At 54.2% G+C, this 17,387-nt stretch overlaps 1 protein-coding gene across 5 annotated transcripts in view; it reads left to right on the forward strand.

The window, feature by feature from the left end:
- Ptpre (protein tyrosine phosphatase receptor type E) overlaps window positions 1-17,387 on the forward strand; it is a 101,925-nt gene that overhangs the window by 56,537 nt on the left and 28,001 nt on the right. For 4 of the 5 annotated variants that reach the window (XR_007343208.1, XM_048791386.1, XM_015498399.2 and 1 more), the window contains exons 3-6: window positions 7,273-7,391; window positions 13,903-14,002; window positions 14,247-14,320; window positions 15,961-16,097. Coding sequence is in view for 4 of the 5 variants with exons in the window: in XM_048791386.1 (XP_048647343.1) it covers window positions 7,273-7,391; window positions 13,903-14,002; window positions 14,247-14,320; window positions 15,961-16,097 (430 nt within the window). In the remaining variant the exon portion in view is untranslated. The other variant, XM_015498400.2, reaches the window with a different exon arrangement.

Raw genomic sequence — 17,387 nt, forward strand, 5'->3', positions numbered from 1 at the left:
CATCCTGGTCATTAGCCAGGGTCACACTGAGTCCTCCTGCTGCTCGCTGTGCCCCAGAGTCTCACCAGAACCTGGCCTGCATGAGGGAGAGCAGAAAACCGGGAGGCCCAGGAAGCACCACTCAGGAGGTCGGAGTGCTGCCGTGTGCACCGTCCGCTCCCCACCGGGCTGCTTTAGTGAGAGTCAAGCATCTTTCTTCAAGCCTTGCCCAGGGCTCCGATTCCCAGAGTGATCCGCCTCAGCCTCTGAGAAGGACCCTAGACCGTGCATCCAGTCACTGACAGTCGATAGAGCTGTGTGCCCAGGCGATTGGGTCATTGCTGAGAGACCCTCTTAAGCATTCAGGTGGGGAACACTAGTCTCTCACCCTGCTGCAGCTTCTGCCCTGGGAGCGCTGATGGCAGTGTAGGGTTATTTATGGGTTCTGTTTGAAGGACGTCAAAATTGATTTACAGTCCAGGTAAAGTCAAAGGAAAGTCACAGGATAGAGGAAGTGTCTTTATCTGATTCTCTCAGAAGAAAGCTCTGGAGAACTCCCAAGATGCCACCCTCAGAGCACAGGCCCCCTCCTGAGCAGCCCTCCAGGGTCCCAGGTAGCCGGCCCACCTGTTCCCTGGGGTGGGCTTCACAGGCAGGGGCCCAGGGATGCCAGTGGGGGACAGGCAGAGGCACCGCCCCCTCCAGGCTTTGTGAAAATGGAGGATGTGTCTCCCTCACCCTCCTGCACCTCCAGGTGGAACACAGCCCCGAGGGGCATCCTTTGGGCTCTTGTGAAAGGCAGGTCCTGAGAAGCACGTCCTGCTGATAGTCCTACGGGAGAAGCCCAAGCCTGCCCTGACCCTGAGCCAGGCTGTCTCCCTCAGCAGGGACTGTGCTTCCTTCCCCACTGTCCTGGGAGCACCCCTGCAGTGTTACTGCTGGCCTCTCCCTTCTCCCTCCAGGAAATGCAAGACCCAGAGAGGGCGCTGACTGACAGGCGCTCACGTGCAGCAGAGGAGCAGGCAACAGACAACGGCTGCCATCAGCAGCCGGGAGGAGTGGCCTCTCAAGAGTGCTGAGGGTCGGTGTGGCGACAGCAGGGCTTCCCAGGGTCGGTGACCACTGAGGAGCCCACCAGGGGAAAGCTGAAGTGGACAGAAAAGAGAGCAGGGCACCTGCCCGGGAGAGCCACATGGACAAGGCCCTGGAGAGGACAGAGAATTAGAAAGAAACCCTCATCACTCCAAAGTCACCTGACGGTTTTGACAGTTTTGACACCTGAACATGTTCAGTAATGCCAAGACACAATAACGATAACGAGAGTGGACGCTAACCCGAGTGGCCTTCCCAGAGAGCAGAGCTCACCGTCCACACTGACTTCATGTACCTCCACAGGGACCCGGTCAGACACGGGTGAGAGAGCTCCAGAGACTGGGGTTATGGAGGCGCATCCGTGTGCCTGTGAGCTGTCGACCACATACATCTGCGGAGGTTCAACCTCTGTCCTCGGGGCACTTCTAATGTAGTCATGAATGGCTGGGTCTCTAGTGAGAATGTGGTTTAGGTGAGGAACCAAAGACTGTCACCAATGAAATGGTCTCAGTGTGGCTTACCTGGTAATTTTTAAAGAATTAAAGATTCAGTGGTGTCATATCTTATTTGAAGTGATACTTACCACAAGGGTAGGAAAAAATAATTATTGGTGATTTTTGAAGCTCATGAAGAATCACGGGACACTGTAGGTCATCACCGCCCTGAGATCAGGCAGAGGAGCCTTCAGCTCTGCCCTTGGTCTTCTGCACCCTTCATGCACTTGCCACCTGTCAGCTTGCTGGGGCTTCGTGGGCTTCTTCTTTAAAGACAAGAAGGATGGTTCTCTTTCCTGGGGAGAGAGACTTATCCCATGTCCGTCTGGCGATGCCCACTTCACCATCTGGCCCAGCTACAGCAGCCCTGAGTGTCCTGCTCTCTGAACGGGTGTTGGTGAGAGGGCTTGCTGTTCATTAAGTAGATTCCAGAATGGCTCAGGGTCTGCAAAGCTTCTGAGAGGCTTCCTTGCATCTTCAGCTGTCCTGGGTCTGCCTGGGAAAGGAGGAAACTGACTTCTCACAGGATAAGCTCTTCCCTTTTTATTCACCTTCAAAAGGGCACCATTCATAATTGGGATTATGCAAATTAGCATCGCCACATAAGAATTTGCAGTTGTCCCTTAAGAGACCTACTGAAGGCCAGCAGGCTCCTGGTTCTCCCTGTGACCTGGGTTGAGCATGGCTGTGTCCTCAGAAGGCCCCTTGCCTGTGCCATCCATCCCCTGAACATCAAGTCTTGCCCAATAGAGCCAAGCAGGAAGCCAGAGTGGCCCCACCAGGACTGGGATACAGTGTGTGTGTGTGTGTGTGTGTGTGAGATTCCTGATGAAATCAAGGTCAGCATGTAATACACAATGGGCACGGGTCTTTAGCCATGTTCATGTCAGAGCCCCAAAATGGATTACAAAGCCATTGGCACAAACCTAACGGATTCCCACATGCATTGGGGACAATTCTGCTACTGTTGGCTTCGAGAAGAGGCAGGGTGCTGACTCCCAAGACACAGTGCCTTGCTCCTCTGTCCCAACCTTCGGCTCCCCCACCCTTTACTCCAGGAGTGGCAGTCTCCACTTGGCAAGGTCAGTGAGGCCAGCCAAGCATGGGGGAGCCATAGTTCTACTGCCCCAGTGGCCAGAGGAAACCTGACCTGGGTGCCCTCATAGTCCGCAGTGCAGCTGAGAGGGGGAGCCTGGCCCTGTCCCCCACTGAGCGCTCCCTCCAGCCTGGCAACTCCACATCCCCCCACCCCCACCAACACCCCAAACTCAAAACTCCTCCTCAGCTCCCACAGGCTCCCGGTCACCCCCTTTCCCAAGGTGTTCTGTCTGTTCTCCTCAGAGACATCAGACATCTCTGAACACACCTGGCCTTTGTGTGTGTGTGTGGGGGGGGGGGGCAGGCAAATCTCTGTCCCTGTCAGCCTTCCACTGACCACCAGGGCAGGTACCTCCAGAGTTTTGAAGAGTGTGCTCTGAATTCAGTTTCCTGAACCCTAAGACTCCTTCCAGTACCTCAGAGATGCCGCAAGTGCATCAGTCCAGACAGGCAGGGCCTGTGTGCACAGAGGGCAGCTGTGGGGCTGTGCTGCCCAGCCCCGGACGGACCTCAGGCTGCAGAAGTGTGGCACCTCCTCACCCCGCGCAGTTCTGTCCAGGCAGCCAGTACCTCACCTTCTCCAGCCATCCTGTCAGTCAGTTCAAGGCAGAGGGTGTTAGAGGAGAGGAAGCCAGAGCCCAAGCAGCCAGCACAAAGCAGTCCCTCCTGCCTCCTGCTTCCTGCCTCCTGCCTACCTGCCTGCGCTCCAACCCACCGGCCCCAGTCCTCGCCCCATCCATCCTGGTGGGGGAAGAGGCACAGGACAACAGCTCACTCCAGGGAGCCAGCTCCTGCTTGTCGGTGAGTCCCCTGCCTGGGCCCAGGAGGATACCCTAAGCCAGCACAGGCCCTTGTTTGGTGACATTCAGCCAGGTCTGGGAAACACCAAGCCTCCCATCCTCCTTTCTTTCTAGCTATTTTCTTTTCCTTTTTCCTTCTTGGTGCATGGACTTCTTTGCCACTCTCCTTTCAAAAATATGTCCGTGATTTTGCATTTAGACAAATGCAATTACCTTTGTTCAAAAGCAATTAAGTTCCAGTCTTCACCACGGAGATAACCAGCCCGTCCTTGGCACCTTTTTCTTTTTAACAAGCAAAGCCCACTCTGCAGAGGCGGGAATCACTGTGGAGATATCTGAAACACAGTCTATGAATTTTACTGTTTTATTATTATTTAAATATTCCACCCATGTAAGTATATTCACACCTAAAACTTGTGAACTGGCTGGACTTTGCTGCTTCTTCACCATGAAAAGGCATCATTTTGTCTGCATTTTTGTTTTTCCCCAATGTGTTAAAGAATAATCGTCTTGTCCTGGAGCCACACCTTCCTGATTTCATATAAAACAGTTTCAGGGGTTCTAGACAAAGACACTTAGAGCAGGGAGCCCCCAGCTGCAGATTCTTGTCTCTGGACAAGGCTCAGAGGAGGGCCTTCTGCCCGAGCAGGTTCCAAGAGGCAGGATGAAGGCTGGTGGGGGCGATCATGGTACCTGGACGGTGGCCCAGAAGGGATGGCTAGTTCAGATTATTTCAGAAAGTGGCACTGTCCTTCCGGTCTGCACTTCTGTGGCAAGGCCCGAGGCAACTCTCTGTCTGTGCTCACTGTGGCTGTCCCCCATCAGGCTGCCTCCGGGGTGGAGGCAGGCCCAGTCCCCAGGACCCAGCCCTTGCTAGCCAGCGTCCCACGGATGCCCATTAAGGAGAGCCCTGAGCCCTAGGTGAAAAGGAAGCCCTTGACACTGCCTGGCAACATCTGTTCCTGTCTATAGTCATCCAAGTTGAGGCTAAGGACTTTCCACTCTGGACATTTGGCAGTAGGTTAAGGGGTCCAGCCCACCCTCTGGACCTTCACTCTCCTGCCTAACCAGGACACTCCGGGCAGCGTTTGTGCAAAGGGGAAATGCATGTTGGGAAAGGGCTGAGGCGTCCTGTGATGGGTACGATGGCACTCGCTATATCCACAGTCTCGATGTTTCTTGGCGTGTAGATGGGACTTCAAGGGACCCCAGATTGAGAGCATCTGAAAGGGGATGTTGTGTCTTTCTCTTTTGCTGGTGGAAGGATCCTGAATGAACAGGAATGGAGAGAGAGCCTTGTCTAGCCGGGGTACTCTCTGCCTTCTGCTCTAGACAGGCACTTGATGGCAGGTGAGGAGTCTGCTCACCTCTGGATGTTCACTCTCCCCTAACCTATGCTTCATTTCTGGGGAAACCTGATTGGCCACCCTCTCCCCATTCCTTGGCACTGTGGCACCACTGCAGATCGCCGGGGGCTACCCGGGAGCCGTCCTTTCCCCTGTGCTCACAGCTCAGTGAGCTACTGGAGGGCAGAGATGGGACAGTATTCAGCTTTGCACCTCCAGGCCCTAGCAGGCTGCCTGACCCCAGCCATTGCCCAGCGAAGAGTACGGAAAACGCATTGAGTAGAATTTAAAAAAAAAAAAAAAATGGTTTCTATTCAAATGGATAGCTGGGAAACTTTTGAGGCAAATAAAAATAAAGTCTGCTTTGGAAGGAGTATACTATTTTGATCTTCTATTCTGGAGATCACATATGCTTTATGCCCCTCACACATCGTTTGGCACCCAACAGATACTGTTTAAATACAAATCCTTAAACTTCAGCATGGATTTAATTCCTATTTCAAACACTATTTCTGAACAGTTTTATGCCTGTGCTTACCAGGTGGCTTGCACAAGCCCTACGAGAGTGGATGGTGGGGGATAACAGGCACGGAGTCATTGGTCTTGGACTCTAAGTGGGACTATAAAGGGACTCCAGATAGTGGGGCAGGTTTTGAAGTCTGCAGAGTTTATCGCCCTCTGCTGGTCATACCGGGAAACTCGCCTGCTGCTCCGTTGAGTTTCTGCAGACCTGGATGTCAGAGAGGAGTGAAATGATCTTCCTCATTCTCAAGAATGTCCTCCCTCCTTAGGCGAGCATCAGGAGAGGAGTGTTATCAAGTTAATGCATGAGATGGGGGAAATGTTTCTACTAGGAATCCTGCATCTCTGGAGTTGTATTAAGCCAGTTAATACTTCCCAATCGATTACTCGTTAATTTGCTCAAGTATATTACAAGTATCATGGCAGCCTGCAGTGACAGATTTTAAAAGAGATGTTCAGCACTGCCTGTCATGGGAGGCCCAGGGCAGCCTGGGTGGTCTCGAGGGCTGTCATCTCCAGCCCTGGGTTCAAACCATGGTCCTCTCCCGACTGGGCCACCCCCTTCCCCTCTCAGAGCCTCCATTCTTTAGGCCTGGAGGTCTACTGAGCTGACAGTACCCATGTGAGGGGCCTAGCACGTATAGGCACTGGCTTAGGGGACAAGAGCCATTTGTGTGTATGTGGCTCAGTTTGTAAACCTAAACTGTGTGCTTTGGAAATCAAAGAGGAGAGATGGGCAAGTGCTGATTGTCACTGTCCTAGTGGCCTGGGTTAACCGGTACAATGTGCGCCATCGTGGCTTCATCTTAGTGGTGGTGATGGCTGAGACGTGATTCGGTTTCCACGCTCGTTCCCGCATCTTCCCTAATAACACTACTGTTCACTGTGCCAACGGCCTGAGTGTTTCTTGGCCTCGGTTCTGAGACCAGCTCTATTTGCATCCCCCAGGGAGGCCTCGGATAGGAAGGTGCCGATAGTGGGCTAACTGGATGGGGCTCAGTGGACAGGACCCCTCCCCTCAACCCTCGTTTACCTTGTAAGCACCAAGGCCCACTGGGCAGCTTCTGCCACCCACCACCTGCCAGTGAGTCCTCCTGTGAGGGCGCCTCCAGCTCATCACAGGTGCTGCCAGCTCCACTGATCCTCTCAGGTGACTGGGCAAAACGGAGCCCCAGCGGGGATCTGAGGTGACTGCACCTGTGTGTCCCTAGTGTGTAAGGGCCTTTCCTTGTGTGGGGGCACTTTGCGGTTGGGTCTGCCCCATGCGCCCACCTGGACACGCAGTGAACACTCGGCACCCAGCAAACCCCTGGCTTCCTTCACCAGCTCTGTCGAGCAGGAGCTTGCCCCTGCTTCACCTGAGGGTGAGCACATCAGATGCAAGGGCCAGTGGGAGCCGCCAGGGCTGGACCAGGGGTGCTGACACAGCCAAGAACAGGGAAGACCCTCGAAGCCAGCCTGTGAGCTGCCTTCCAAGCCCAGGGCCTCTGAGCTGGGCCTTGACAGGAGTGAGACCCCCCAGGCAGCGTGGGGGGTACCAAGAAGCGGAGGGAAAGCACCTGCCCTGCTGGGTGCCATGAGGTGGGAGTGGAAGGGAGGGCCATCAGCAAGAGTGGGGGGCAGAAGGCCAAGGACCCAGGATGCCAGGTGGGCTGTCCAGATGTGGGTCCTGGCAAGAGGTGTTGGCATGGGCAGGCATCTGGGTTCAAGTGTCCCCCGGCCCTTACCAGCCATCAGCAAAACTGGACCCCTGAGCCTTGGGTGGCTCCTCCGACTGAACCCGGTCAACATGATGACATCACCATGGAGGGGTGGGGAGACGATAAAATGAAAGCAGCAGGCAGAGTTCTTGGCTCAGGGTAAACCTCAAATGGGTCTCGTCCCCATCCCGGCCATGAGACATTGCAGGCGAGCCCTCTGAGCCTGTCCCTGTCCTTGCAGGTTCACCATGGAGCCCTTCTGTCCACTCCTGCTGGCAGGTTTTAGCTTGCCACTCACCAGAGCGCTCAAGAGCAACGAGACCACCACAGCGGAGAGCAACTGGACCAGCACCACTGCAGGTGAGGAGCCCCTGCTCTTAGCTGGCCTGCCAAGGCCCCCACTGCCACCCCTGGGCACCTGGGAATGACAGGTGGTCCAGGGTGGTAAGGGCTGGTGAGAGGCGAGAAGGGCGTGGCTGGCTTTCTTAGTGTGCTCCTGACAAACAGGCAGCTGGGTGAGCTGCTGTTCAGCATTTGACTGAAGCCAGCTTAGCCCAGGTGCTGGTCCTCAGCCCCCGATGAAGGCTGGTGGCCGCCGTGGTGGGAGGCAGGAGAGCAGAAGGGTTAAAATTTCCTTGGTGCAGCCAGGTGTAGTGGTGCACACCTGTGATCCAGCAGCTGGGGCGGGGGGCGGGGTGCTGAGGCAGGAGGATTGCAAGTTCAGAGGCAGCTTTAGCAATTTAGCAAGGCCCTAAGCCACTCAGTTAGACCTTGTCTCAAAAAAAGTAAAAAGGGCTGGGATGGGGCTCAGTGGTTAAGCACCCCTGGGTTCAATCCCTGGTACCAAAAAAAAAAAAAAAAAAAAAAATCAATGGTGCTGCCCCACTCACACAGGGTGGAGTATTATTTTCTATTCTCCCACATTCTTTATAGTTTAAAAGTTAAACAAAGAGAAAGAAAAAGAGTACATGTAATAGCATGGAGGAACCTTTAGAAACAAGCCCAAGCAACCCAAAAGACCACGCTGTATGATTCCATGGTATGGAGTGTCCAGGTAGGAGGAAATGTCCACCCGGGGCTTGGGTGGGAGTGGGGAGTGACCCAGAGGCAGGCGAGGTCTTATGGGGAACATGGACATGTGCTAACTGGATTGGGCGAGAGGTACACAACTCCGTCGTGATCCAACAAACATCACAGACTCAGACACTTAAAGGGGGTGTGCTGTATGGCATCTAAGTGTTACTCCATGAAACAAACAAATGCCCTGCAAAGTTAACGGGAGGCAGAGGAAGAGAGGAAGCAGGGAGGGAGGTGAGCAAACCCTCTCCAGTCACACTGCCTGGCTCTGAACTCCACCTCTGTCGGTGTTGGCTGGGTGTCCTTGGGTAAATCACAGAGCCCCTCTGTGCCTCAGTACCCCACTTGGGAGGTGGAGATGACAGCAGTGCCTGCTATTGAGGGTGCAGTGAGTATTAGAGATCAGTGCTCTGGAACATTCCCTGGACCACAGAGGGCTCATCCACACTGGCCTTTGTGATCAGCAGGGAGCATGGGGCAGGGTCATCTGGCCCGCCTCATTGCCTGCAGTGGAACCTTGATTCTTCAATCCCCTCCTTAGCTGACACAGGAGACCTAGGCCAGACTGGGTGAGTTCAGTTCCCCAAGGGGCTGACACAGTTCCCTGGGCAGCCTCCGTGGGCCCCGGGTAGACTTCTAGGCCCCTGTGGCTGCAGAGCCCCTGGTGGTGACCATCAAGGCTGGACCCTCTCACACACCTCCTGGGCCTTCCCGCTCCATCCCCAACATGAGTGACTTCCCTGACGGTGTCTCTTACTGTGTCAGGGCTCCCCCCGAAAGCAGAACCTTAGGACACGTACAGACAGAAATATAGAACTACACACTTGCTATAAGGAACTGAAAATTGTATATTTATAACTTCTATGTGTTGTAAGAAGATATGCATCGCTCATCATAAGACAGGCTCACAGTCACCGAGGCAGCCAGTCCAAGGTCTGCACAGCACAGCCCCAGAGGACTGGTACAAGGCCAGGAAGGGCTGGAGGCACAAGGGTGTCGCAGGAGTCCTCTCCCCAGGAGGCTCAGCCTCTGTGTCCAGCCAGACCTCCCCCGGGTTGGACGGGGCCGTCTGCTGCATTCGGTCTGCAGGTTCAAATGTCAGTCTAAATGCCTGGTAACCAGGGCCCAGCAAGTTGACACATAAAATGAAGCATCATGCTTGACCCTTGCAAGGTTTAAGGAAAACCAAAATTATCAGCAGCCCTCCATAAATATAAGCCTGTTAGAAAAGCAGTTAGCAGTCAGTAGCATGAGGCGGGCCAGGGGCTCAAGTCCCCAGTCAAGGGCTTTAACTGATGACCAGACCTGGACTAATGTCCTCTGGACACAAGAGGGAAAAGGTGGGGATCTGCAGCTGATGCCAGCCCCTGACTGGGAGAGCAACTCCAAGTGCTCCCGTCTTCTCCCTTCCTAGAGAAACCCACCCCCGCCCACCCCCACACACACCCGGGAGCTGCCAGCTCATGTAAGCTGCATGTAACATACTGGCCTCTTAGCCAGCCAGCTCTCCAGGTGCATGTCATTAGCAAGGTCCCATAGCCTGGGAGGTCCCAGACCCACCCAAGGACAGTGAGCCCCTCTACCAGACAGAGCAGCTAGCCCCCCTGGCCATGCCCAACACCTACAGGACATTCAGCGAAACATCTCAGCCTGCAGACCTAGCTTTTCTTGCCAACACTAATCACCTGGCTTCTTAGGAACACCTGGCAAATGGCCAGGACACACCTGCACACATCTGGGAAGCGTACAGACACAGCATCCTTCTGTCTCCCCAGAGTAGGGCAGAATCTGCTCAGCCCTGTGACACCCCTGAGGTCTCCAGCAAGATGATGCCACGTTCCTTGCTTGGGGCTTCTCAGTCATTTGAAAAATAAATAAATGTATTGGCTTATGGTATTGCCATGGCCGGGGCTGTTGCTTTGAGGAAGAGGGGGCTGCCACATGGCCTTGGCACCAGAACAGAACCTAGTGTGAAACTTACGCCTGGGTGCAGCCTCTTCCGGGACCTCTCTGCGTAGCAGTGGCCACTGGTCATGCAAGCAAGAGTGACATAGGGCTCTGGTTAGAAGCTGCAGAGTGCTCCTCTGGCTGAGCCCTCTGCAGGGGCCCCCAACTGTGTGGGAGAGTCTTTAAACCCAATATGACTCCCCCCGAAGAAGTATGAAGCATCATTTTAGATGTTCACATGTTGCCACAATGTGCCAAAACAACAGGAAATGGTTTTGTTTACTCATTGAACAAAATGAAATCAGTATTCATCATGACACATTTTTTTACACAAGGAATTGAAGGTAAATATGTACAGATCACATAAGAAAATATCACAGGACGACTCCCCCAAGATGAGCAAGTAGGAAACCAGTAAAGGATATGACCAGGCAAAACGCAAGGATCTAATTAACAATATTTCACTCGTCATGAAACGATGATCAACTCCAAAGAAATTAGAGAAGTGAAAATTAAAATGACATTATGATTGTGCCTATCAGATTAACAAAATGAGAAGCATTGTTAATCTCCAGGAGAAACTGGCTTCATCAGGGATACTTTGGGGAGGGCAATTTGGTAATTTCTAATAAAATTTAACATGTGTGCAGTGGACACAGAAGGTCCAGTTTTAGGAGTTACCTGCAGAAACACTGGTGAGATACACAAAGTCACACCCACACAAGGTGCAGAATTGCAAGGAAATGCAAAGAAGTTGGAAACGACTTCTTGGAAAGAGTCCATGCACTCTTGACCCATCTGAATCGTGGAAACCGAGCATCCCTTGCACAGAGCACGGGGGCCCCACCGTGCTGCCGTGGAAACTCCCCAAGACTGATGGGAAAGGCGAGCGCCGACCTGCCCCACAGTGCTTCATCTGTTCTCTCATATGTATCATTGCTATATCGGGATGTGTCTTAAAATGGGTAGCTCTTTACAATTATAATTAGTAACTCCTTTTTCTTCCTTAGTGGTTCATAGAATAACAGCACTTCTTACAATTCATGCGGTTTGGGATGAAATGAGAGTAGTAAGTCCATTACTTACCAAATCTGCATATTTATGAATGTAACTGCATAGGAGAAAATTCTGGGAAAGCCACACTCCACAGTCCTAACTATGATTAACGAAGGGAAAGAGAAAGTGTTGGCTCACGCACACTTATTCTCTATTTTTGTGCTAGTGGGAACATTTTCAACAGACCTCTATCCTGTTTTCGCTTGTAGATAGTAGAAACAGCACTGTGTGCCAGGCAGAGGTGAAGGAAGAGATGTGGGGACACTGGGCACTCTGTCCTCGACGCTGGGTCACCTTGGCTCAGTCCCAGAGCACAGCTGCTCACTCTGTGTCCCCACCCTCTTTCCTTCCTCTCCTCCCCCTTTACCCCAATCCTTCCTTCTCCCACAGACCCCTGGAGATGAAGCATGGGGCAGTGGAGAGCTATGGCCCACTACCGCCTCCCGCAGAGCTCCCTGGGCTGGGGAGGCTGGGGGCTTTTACATCTGGGGAGTGCCCCCCTCTGACACAGCAGGAGGTTCACTCCTGGATAGGTGCATAGGGAGTGGTTCAGGGTCCCACCTCGCCCTCCGGGTGGTGCTTTCCTATCTTTCCAGGTTCTTTGTAAGCAAACAAGCACGTACCCCCGCTGCGCGCACTCTCTCAACTTGCTGGTGTGCATGTGCACGCAGGGAACTGGTGTGACTATACACACACACTGGCTTTGTGAGTCTGCCATCAGCCCTGGGAGCAGGCTGCTCCCTGCTCAGCACCCAGGAGGCTTGCTCTGCTCCTCCCCAGCTGGACCCTCTGCCACCCAGCAGGAGCCAAGTCAGCATGGGTCAGAACAGAACTCCAGAACTTTCTCTGGGCGCCTCTGTGCCCATAGCACAGCCAGTGCTCAAGGGACACCACCCAGTGTGCAGAGGGTTTTCTCTTCTGGTCCATGCTGTTGTTCAAAATAATATTTGAATTCAATTTAATCACTCACCGATACTTAAAAATCAGAACATTTTTACATAAAGCTATGGATTTATTCTTAGAATGATGGAGATTAAGTGGTCTGGGCCCACCTTCCTATTGACCCCAAAATGCCAACTTTGGACGCTCCCTTCTGACCTCAGGAGGCCTTGGGGTCTGTGATCTTGATCTCCACCCTCCACAGCAGAGGCAGCTGCTGACGAATAACAGAAACCAGGGTGGGGACCCATTGGCCCTCTGACCTGTCACTTCTGCCCCTGTTCAGCCCATCTCTGTGGAATCCCCGTGTCTGTCACTGCAGCCTGTACTCCAGGAGGCTGGACCTCAAGTCCCCAGACAAGGCACAGGGTGACCTGGCATGCCCCCAGGGCTCCCTTCCTCTGACCCAGCAGACCCTACAGCCAGTTTAGTCACCACCTTGGAGAAGTGGGGCCAGGTCCTGACCTCTGCGTGATGCGGAAGTTGGGGGTTTCACCATAGTGATGCCCCAGGAGAGGAGAGCATGTGCCCCCGGGAGCAAGGAGGGGAACTACCACCCTCCTAACTGTCTGGCTGCCTTGGGCCAGAAGGAAAAGGTGGAAAGGCTCTCGGAAATACCTGGAGCCCCAGGCCCTCCATGGAGCAGCCTCAGCCCTGACCCTCTGTGGCAGGAGGCTCCCTCAGCCTGGACTGGGGGCTGCTCCAAGGCTTGGCAGGGATGCTGGTGCTCTCTGAGCTGCAGGTGACAGCCTCGGGCCAGGCTGCTGAGAGGGAAGCTCTGTGGTGGGAGGCGGGATAGTTTGGGTTGGAAGGGAGGAAGCAGGACGGTCATTCCCCAGCACTCAGCCTGGGAAAACCTGACCAGGAGAAGCCTCTGGCAGGTTGTGGCCTGCAGAACACGTGCAGAAGTCCAGCTGGTTCCTTCCCCTCGTGGATGTGCCTTCTCGCTCCTAGCAGAGTGTGGCCCATGCCTCTGGCCACACAGAGTCCCTCTAAATCCAAAGGAGAGGAGCTAAGAGGGCTTCCTGGAGGAGGGGCCCTCTCAGGTTGTCCTTGGACTGGGACCTTTGATGGAAAACTGGGGAGTGGGGGACAATAAAGCCACCAATGCCCATCAGAATTCAGGCACACAAGGCAGGAGCAAGTGCTAGCAGCCACTAGGTCATGGAGCTGGGTGCAGGGGTGTATGCCTGTCTCTGGTTGAGGACAGTCAGTGTGGCAGGTGTGAAACATGGACAATGAGGGAAGGGAGGTGCCTGGTGGCCAGTCTTCCACATGGTCCTGACATGTCCTTGAGAAATAGGATGCTGGCAGCTCTGGACAGTGGGTCCTGGTGTGCCTGTCCAGTGAGGTCTGCACCCAGCCCCAGGGCCAGGCTACTTGCCTGTGCCCGGGGCCCCTGCCCCAGCCAAGAGGCCTGGACACCAAGCAACAAGGCAGGCTCCAAGGTGTCCTGGCATCCAGCAGCAGCAGCTACCCCCTGCCGTCCCCAGCTCCTCGTCCCTGGGCAGGCACACTGGAGACTCAGAGAAACAGGCGGCTCGGCCAGCGTGAGCCATGTGGGCCCGTGAACTCTCCCTCAAACCTTCCCCAGGGGCCTGGACAAGTGGCATCACCCACTCCTCAGGCCTGGTTCCCTAGTGTCCACAGCAGCACTCAAGTCCCTTGTTCGTTACATTGCCACTTCTCTGTGGACTCCACGGGCAGAGAGTGGAACCGGCCTGCAGACGACCAGTGCCGTCCTGGTGTCGGAGGGTGGCGAGGGGGACACTTTGCCGACTGTCATGGGCAGCGTGCATCCTTCCTTGTGTGGCCTGGGGTCCTGACAGCGCTCTCCTCCCGCCACTCCCAGGCCCTCCAGACCCTGGCACCTCCCAGTCGCTGCTCACCTGGCTGCTGCTGCCCCTGCTGCTGTTCCTCCTCTTGCTCCTCCTCACCGCCTACTTCTTCAGGTAGGAGTGTCCCCGGGCGCTGACTTGCCCCGACCAGCTCGGATGAGGAAATGAGCCTTCTTGAGGCTGCAGGGTGTGGGCCCCGGCCACTGAGATGTGCAGCGGGCCTGGCCCCAGCAGGCTCAGCCATGAGCAGCAGGAAGAGCTTTTCCCGGCTCACCTGGTGGGTATCCCTGTGCCCAGGGCCCCGGGCTCCCTGGCCAGCCTAGGCGCACTGAGGACTGACACATCTTGTGCCTCCCAGGTTCAGAAAGCAGAGGAAAGCCGTGGTCAGCAGCAGTGACAAGAAGATGCCCAACGGGATCCTGGAGGAGCAAGGTACGGGTGCTGGCTCCCCTGCGGGGTCTCTAGCAGGCCTGGGGGTCCCTCTCTTTGTGTTTATCTTTTCCTTTACACAATGAAAGTTGGTCTTAAGTCCCTCCAGCTTTGAGACTCTCGTCCCCTACCTGGTGCTGTGCTGTCCTTTTCTGCCTTACTAACGACTGCAGAACGTCTCTGTTTCTAGACTGTAATGAAGTCGCCTTTCCTCCTGTACAGATGTCTGAGGTGTTCAGTTTGTGGCTTTTCTGGAGAAACTGCTCACATCCTGTCCTTTGCACAGGGTTTGGGCACGTTACGTTTTTCAATAAGGCTTTTCACATCACTCTGATAAGAGTTTCTGGCTCACAATCTAAAGTGCTCAAACTGAAAATCGCACTGTCTTAGGATCTGGCTGAAGAGAAGGAAATCGCTCCCCTAAAGTGGCTTCAGCTCGGTGGAGGGTCAGAGGCTGTTGGGACACTCCCAACCTTTAGATTCAAAGTTCAGTTTCTAACTGGTAAATGCTACTTACCGAGGCTTTTTTTTTTTTTTCTTTCAACACATTGAGTTGACTGAGAAAGATAAAGCAGAGGCTTTACAAAATACTGGTGCACAGCAGTGACTACGACTTCCTGTCCTCCGCTTCCTACCAACTGTGCTGGGGCTTGAGGAAACACACACACAAAGCAGACATAAGAGTATCAGCGACAGAAGACCTGGCCAGACAGGGCTTTGGAGGGCCTTCCGGCCCCCCTGACACTTGGTAGATGATAATTTGGTCCCCAGCGCCATCCTCCCATCCTCGATCCCACCCCGCACATTCCAACAGGCTTGGGAGGAAGAGGGAGTGGCTGGTGAGGGGCAGAGAAGCCCAGGGACACACATGGGAACCTGTTTGTCTCTTGGGGAAGGGACCCTGTGGGGAGATTCAAGGTGACCTCAGAAGACTCTGCCGGTGGGACAGGCCTTTTGCAAGGGTGACGGTCCAGTTTTCCCATGAACCTTGTCCATATCAGCTCACCCCAGGAGGAGAAGTGCAGGCCCCTGACTTCTTGTATCTCACTCTGAGCTTAGGGAAGCATCCTGCGCCGTACCCCTTGCAGCTCGCCCTTTTCCTTTGCAATGCCACACTGCCCTCCCCCTTAGACAAGGACAGCTTCTCTTATTTGGAGCTTATGGATCTGGGGGAGTAGGCCTATTTGTTACAAAGAGGAGGAAGCCAAAAGACGTGCATACCCTAGTGGATTTCCAGTCCCCTCGAGCTTGCTACGGACCCCATAATTGCTCTTATCTAGTTCCAAACCTGGAAACCCAAGCTGCAGCATGAAGCTGCTCTGGCCATCTGGGGAGGAGCAGGGCTGGAGGGAAGGACAGGCCATGGGCGGCTGGGGAGTGAGTGGGGTGAGTGGGTGGGAGACACACTGTCCATGATGTCCATGGACAGCAAGATCAGGGATGCTGCCATCGCTAGCAGAGGACTCATCAGGAGGCAGATGTTTGATTCAGCTGCTCAGGGACCTGGTGAGCCACGGGCTGCATGATTTGGGGGTCTGTTCCCCTCCAGCTGTGCACTTCTTTGGGAATGTTGTCATTGGATCTGGCCAATGAGTCGGCCCTGGGAATGGGGCTAAGTGGCCCCTGTTCCTTCTGACCCACAGAACAGCAGAGAGTGATGCTACTGAGCAGGTCCCCCTCGGGGCCCAAGAAGTACTTTCCCATCCCCCTGGAGCACCTAGAGGAGGAGATCCGCCTGCGCTCAGCAGACGACTTCAAGCGGTTCCGGGAGGAGTTCACGGTGAGTGTGGAGGTCCCTGCTGCTGTCAGGTGGTGGGGAGTGCCCAGGGCCCATCCCCCGAGGACTAGTGACCTGGCAGGGTCAGTCAGAACACAGTCCTGGGGCAGAGGGTCTGGGAACCTGGTCCCTGGGGCAGCTCCCCTCCTTGGCACTCATTGCCCATTATAAGGTGCTATGGTTGGGTCTGAGGCTCAGGAAGCCGTGTTCTGAAATGGGTGAGACAAAAACACCATTATTTCCACACTGTGGCAAACCAGGGCCTGAGCCCACACAGGACAGTGGTTTCACGCTGAAAGCCAGGGAGCGCCCAGCCATCCCATCACAGTTTCTGATTGGAGTGGAGAATGTCGCTCTTCTGAGTCCCCACCCAGCACTGACCAAGCTGTCCCAGAGACTGCCTTTAGGAGACACTAGCTCAGCCTGTTGATGGCTGTGCTGCATGTGGGGTACAGAGAGTCCTGCGGTTTTCACCTGCTCCTGCTGTTTGGGATGAACAGTCTCCACAAACGCAGTGAGGCCATGGCTCGCCAGGACCATGGGTTAACCAACTGGAACAGTCCCCAAGGTGGCAAACTAATTAACTCTCCACCAGAAAACACAAACGCAGACTTAACGATGCCTTCCCAAGTGTCGTTAATTTTTACAATTTAATGTGCTGTGAGTTTTGAATTTGCTGCACATATCCAGATAGTCAGACAGATAGGCGCAGACGCACACTCAGGCAGTGCTGCCTTGGACATGGCCCCTCACTGTCCTACATGCGCTTTGAGTTCTGCCGTGAGCATCCTCAGCTTCATGTGCATGGCTGTATGCTGAGTGCTGAGCCTGAAAGGGTCAATGCTGAGCCAGCAGGACTGCCGCCCGCCTCTGGCCCAGCCATTGCACCCTGGCCTTGGCACATCCTTCACCTCCTCCAAGCCAGCTTCCACCATCTATGAAGGGGCACAGGGATGGATCCTGCCTAGGCGACCTCCAGCTCAAATGTCGTGCTGGGACGATGGGCTTCATGAACAGCCCCATGTGGCCCAGTTGTTGTATCCAGAGCTGGCGCGCACACTGCTGCAGACCAGTGACTTTTTATACAGAAAGGTGATGGCGAATTTGAACTGTATTTTACTAATTTTTTGGCACAAACCTCCTCTGCCTTTATCTTGCTTCCTTTTTATTATTTCCAAATGTACCCTTCCCCCTTTGTCTTTTTTTTTCCCCTGAGAAATTAGGTCATATTGAAAGACAGCTCCAAGCACTATTGTTTTGCAATCTCTCAGCTTGACAAGAGAAGTTAATTCT

Source organism: Marmota marmota, unplaced genomic scaffold (genome assembly GCF_001458135.2).
Source record: "Marmota marmota marmota unplaced genomic scaffold, marMar, whole genome shotgun sequence".
Classification (NCBI taxonomy): Eukaryota; Metazoa; Chordata; class Mammalia; order Rodentia; family Sciuridae; genus Marmota; species Marmota marmota.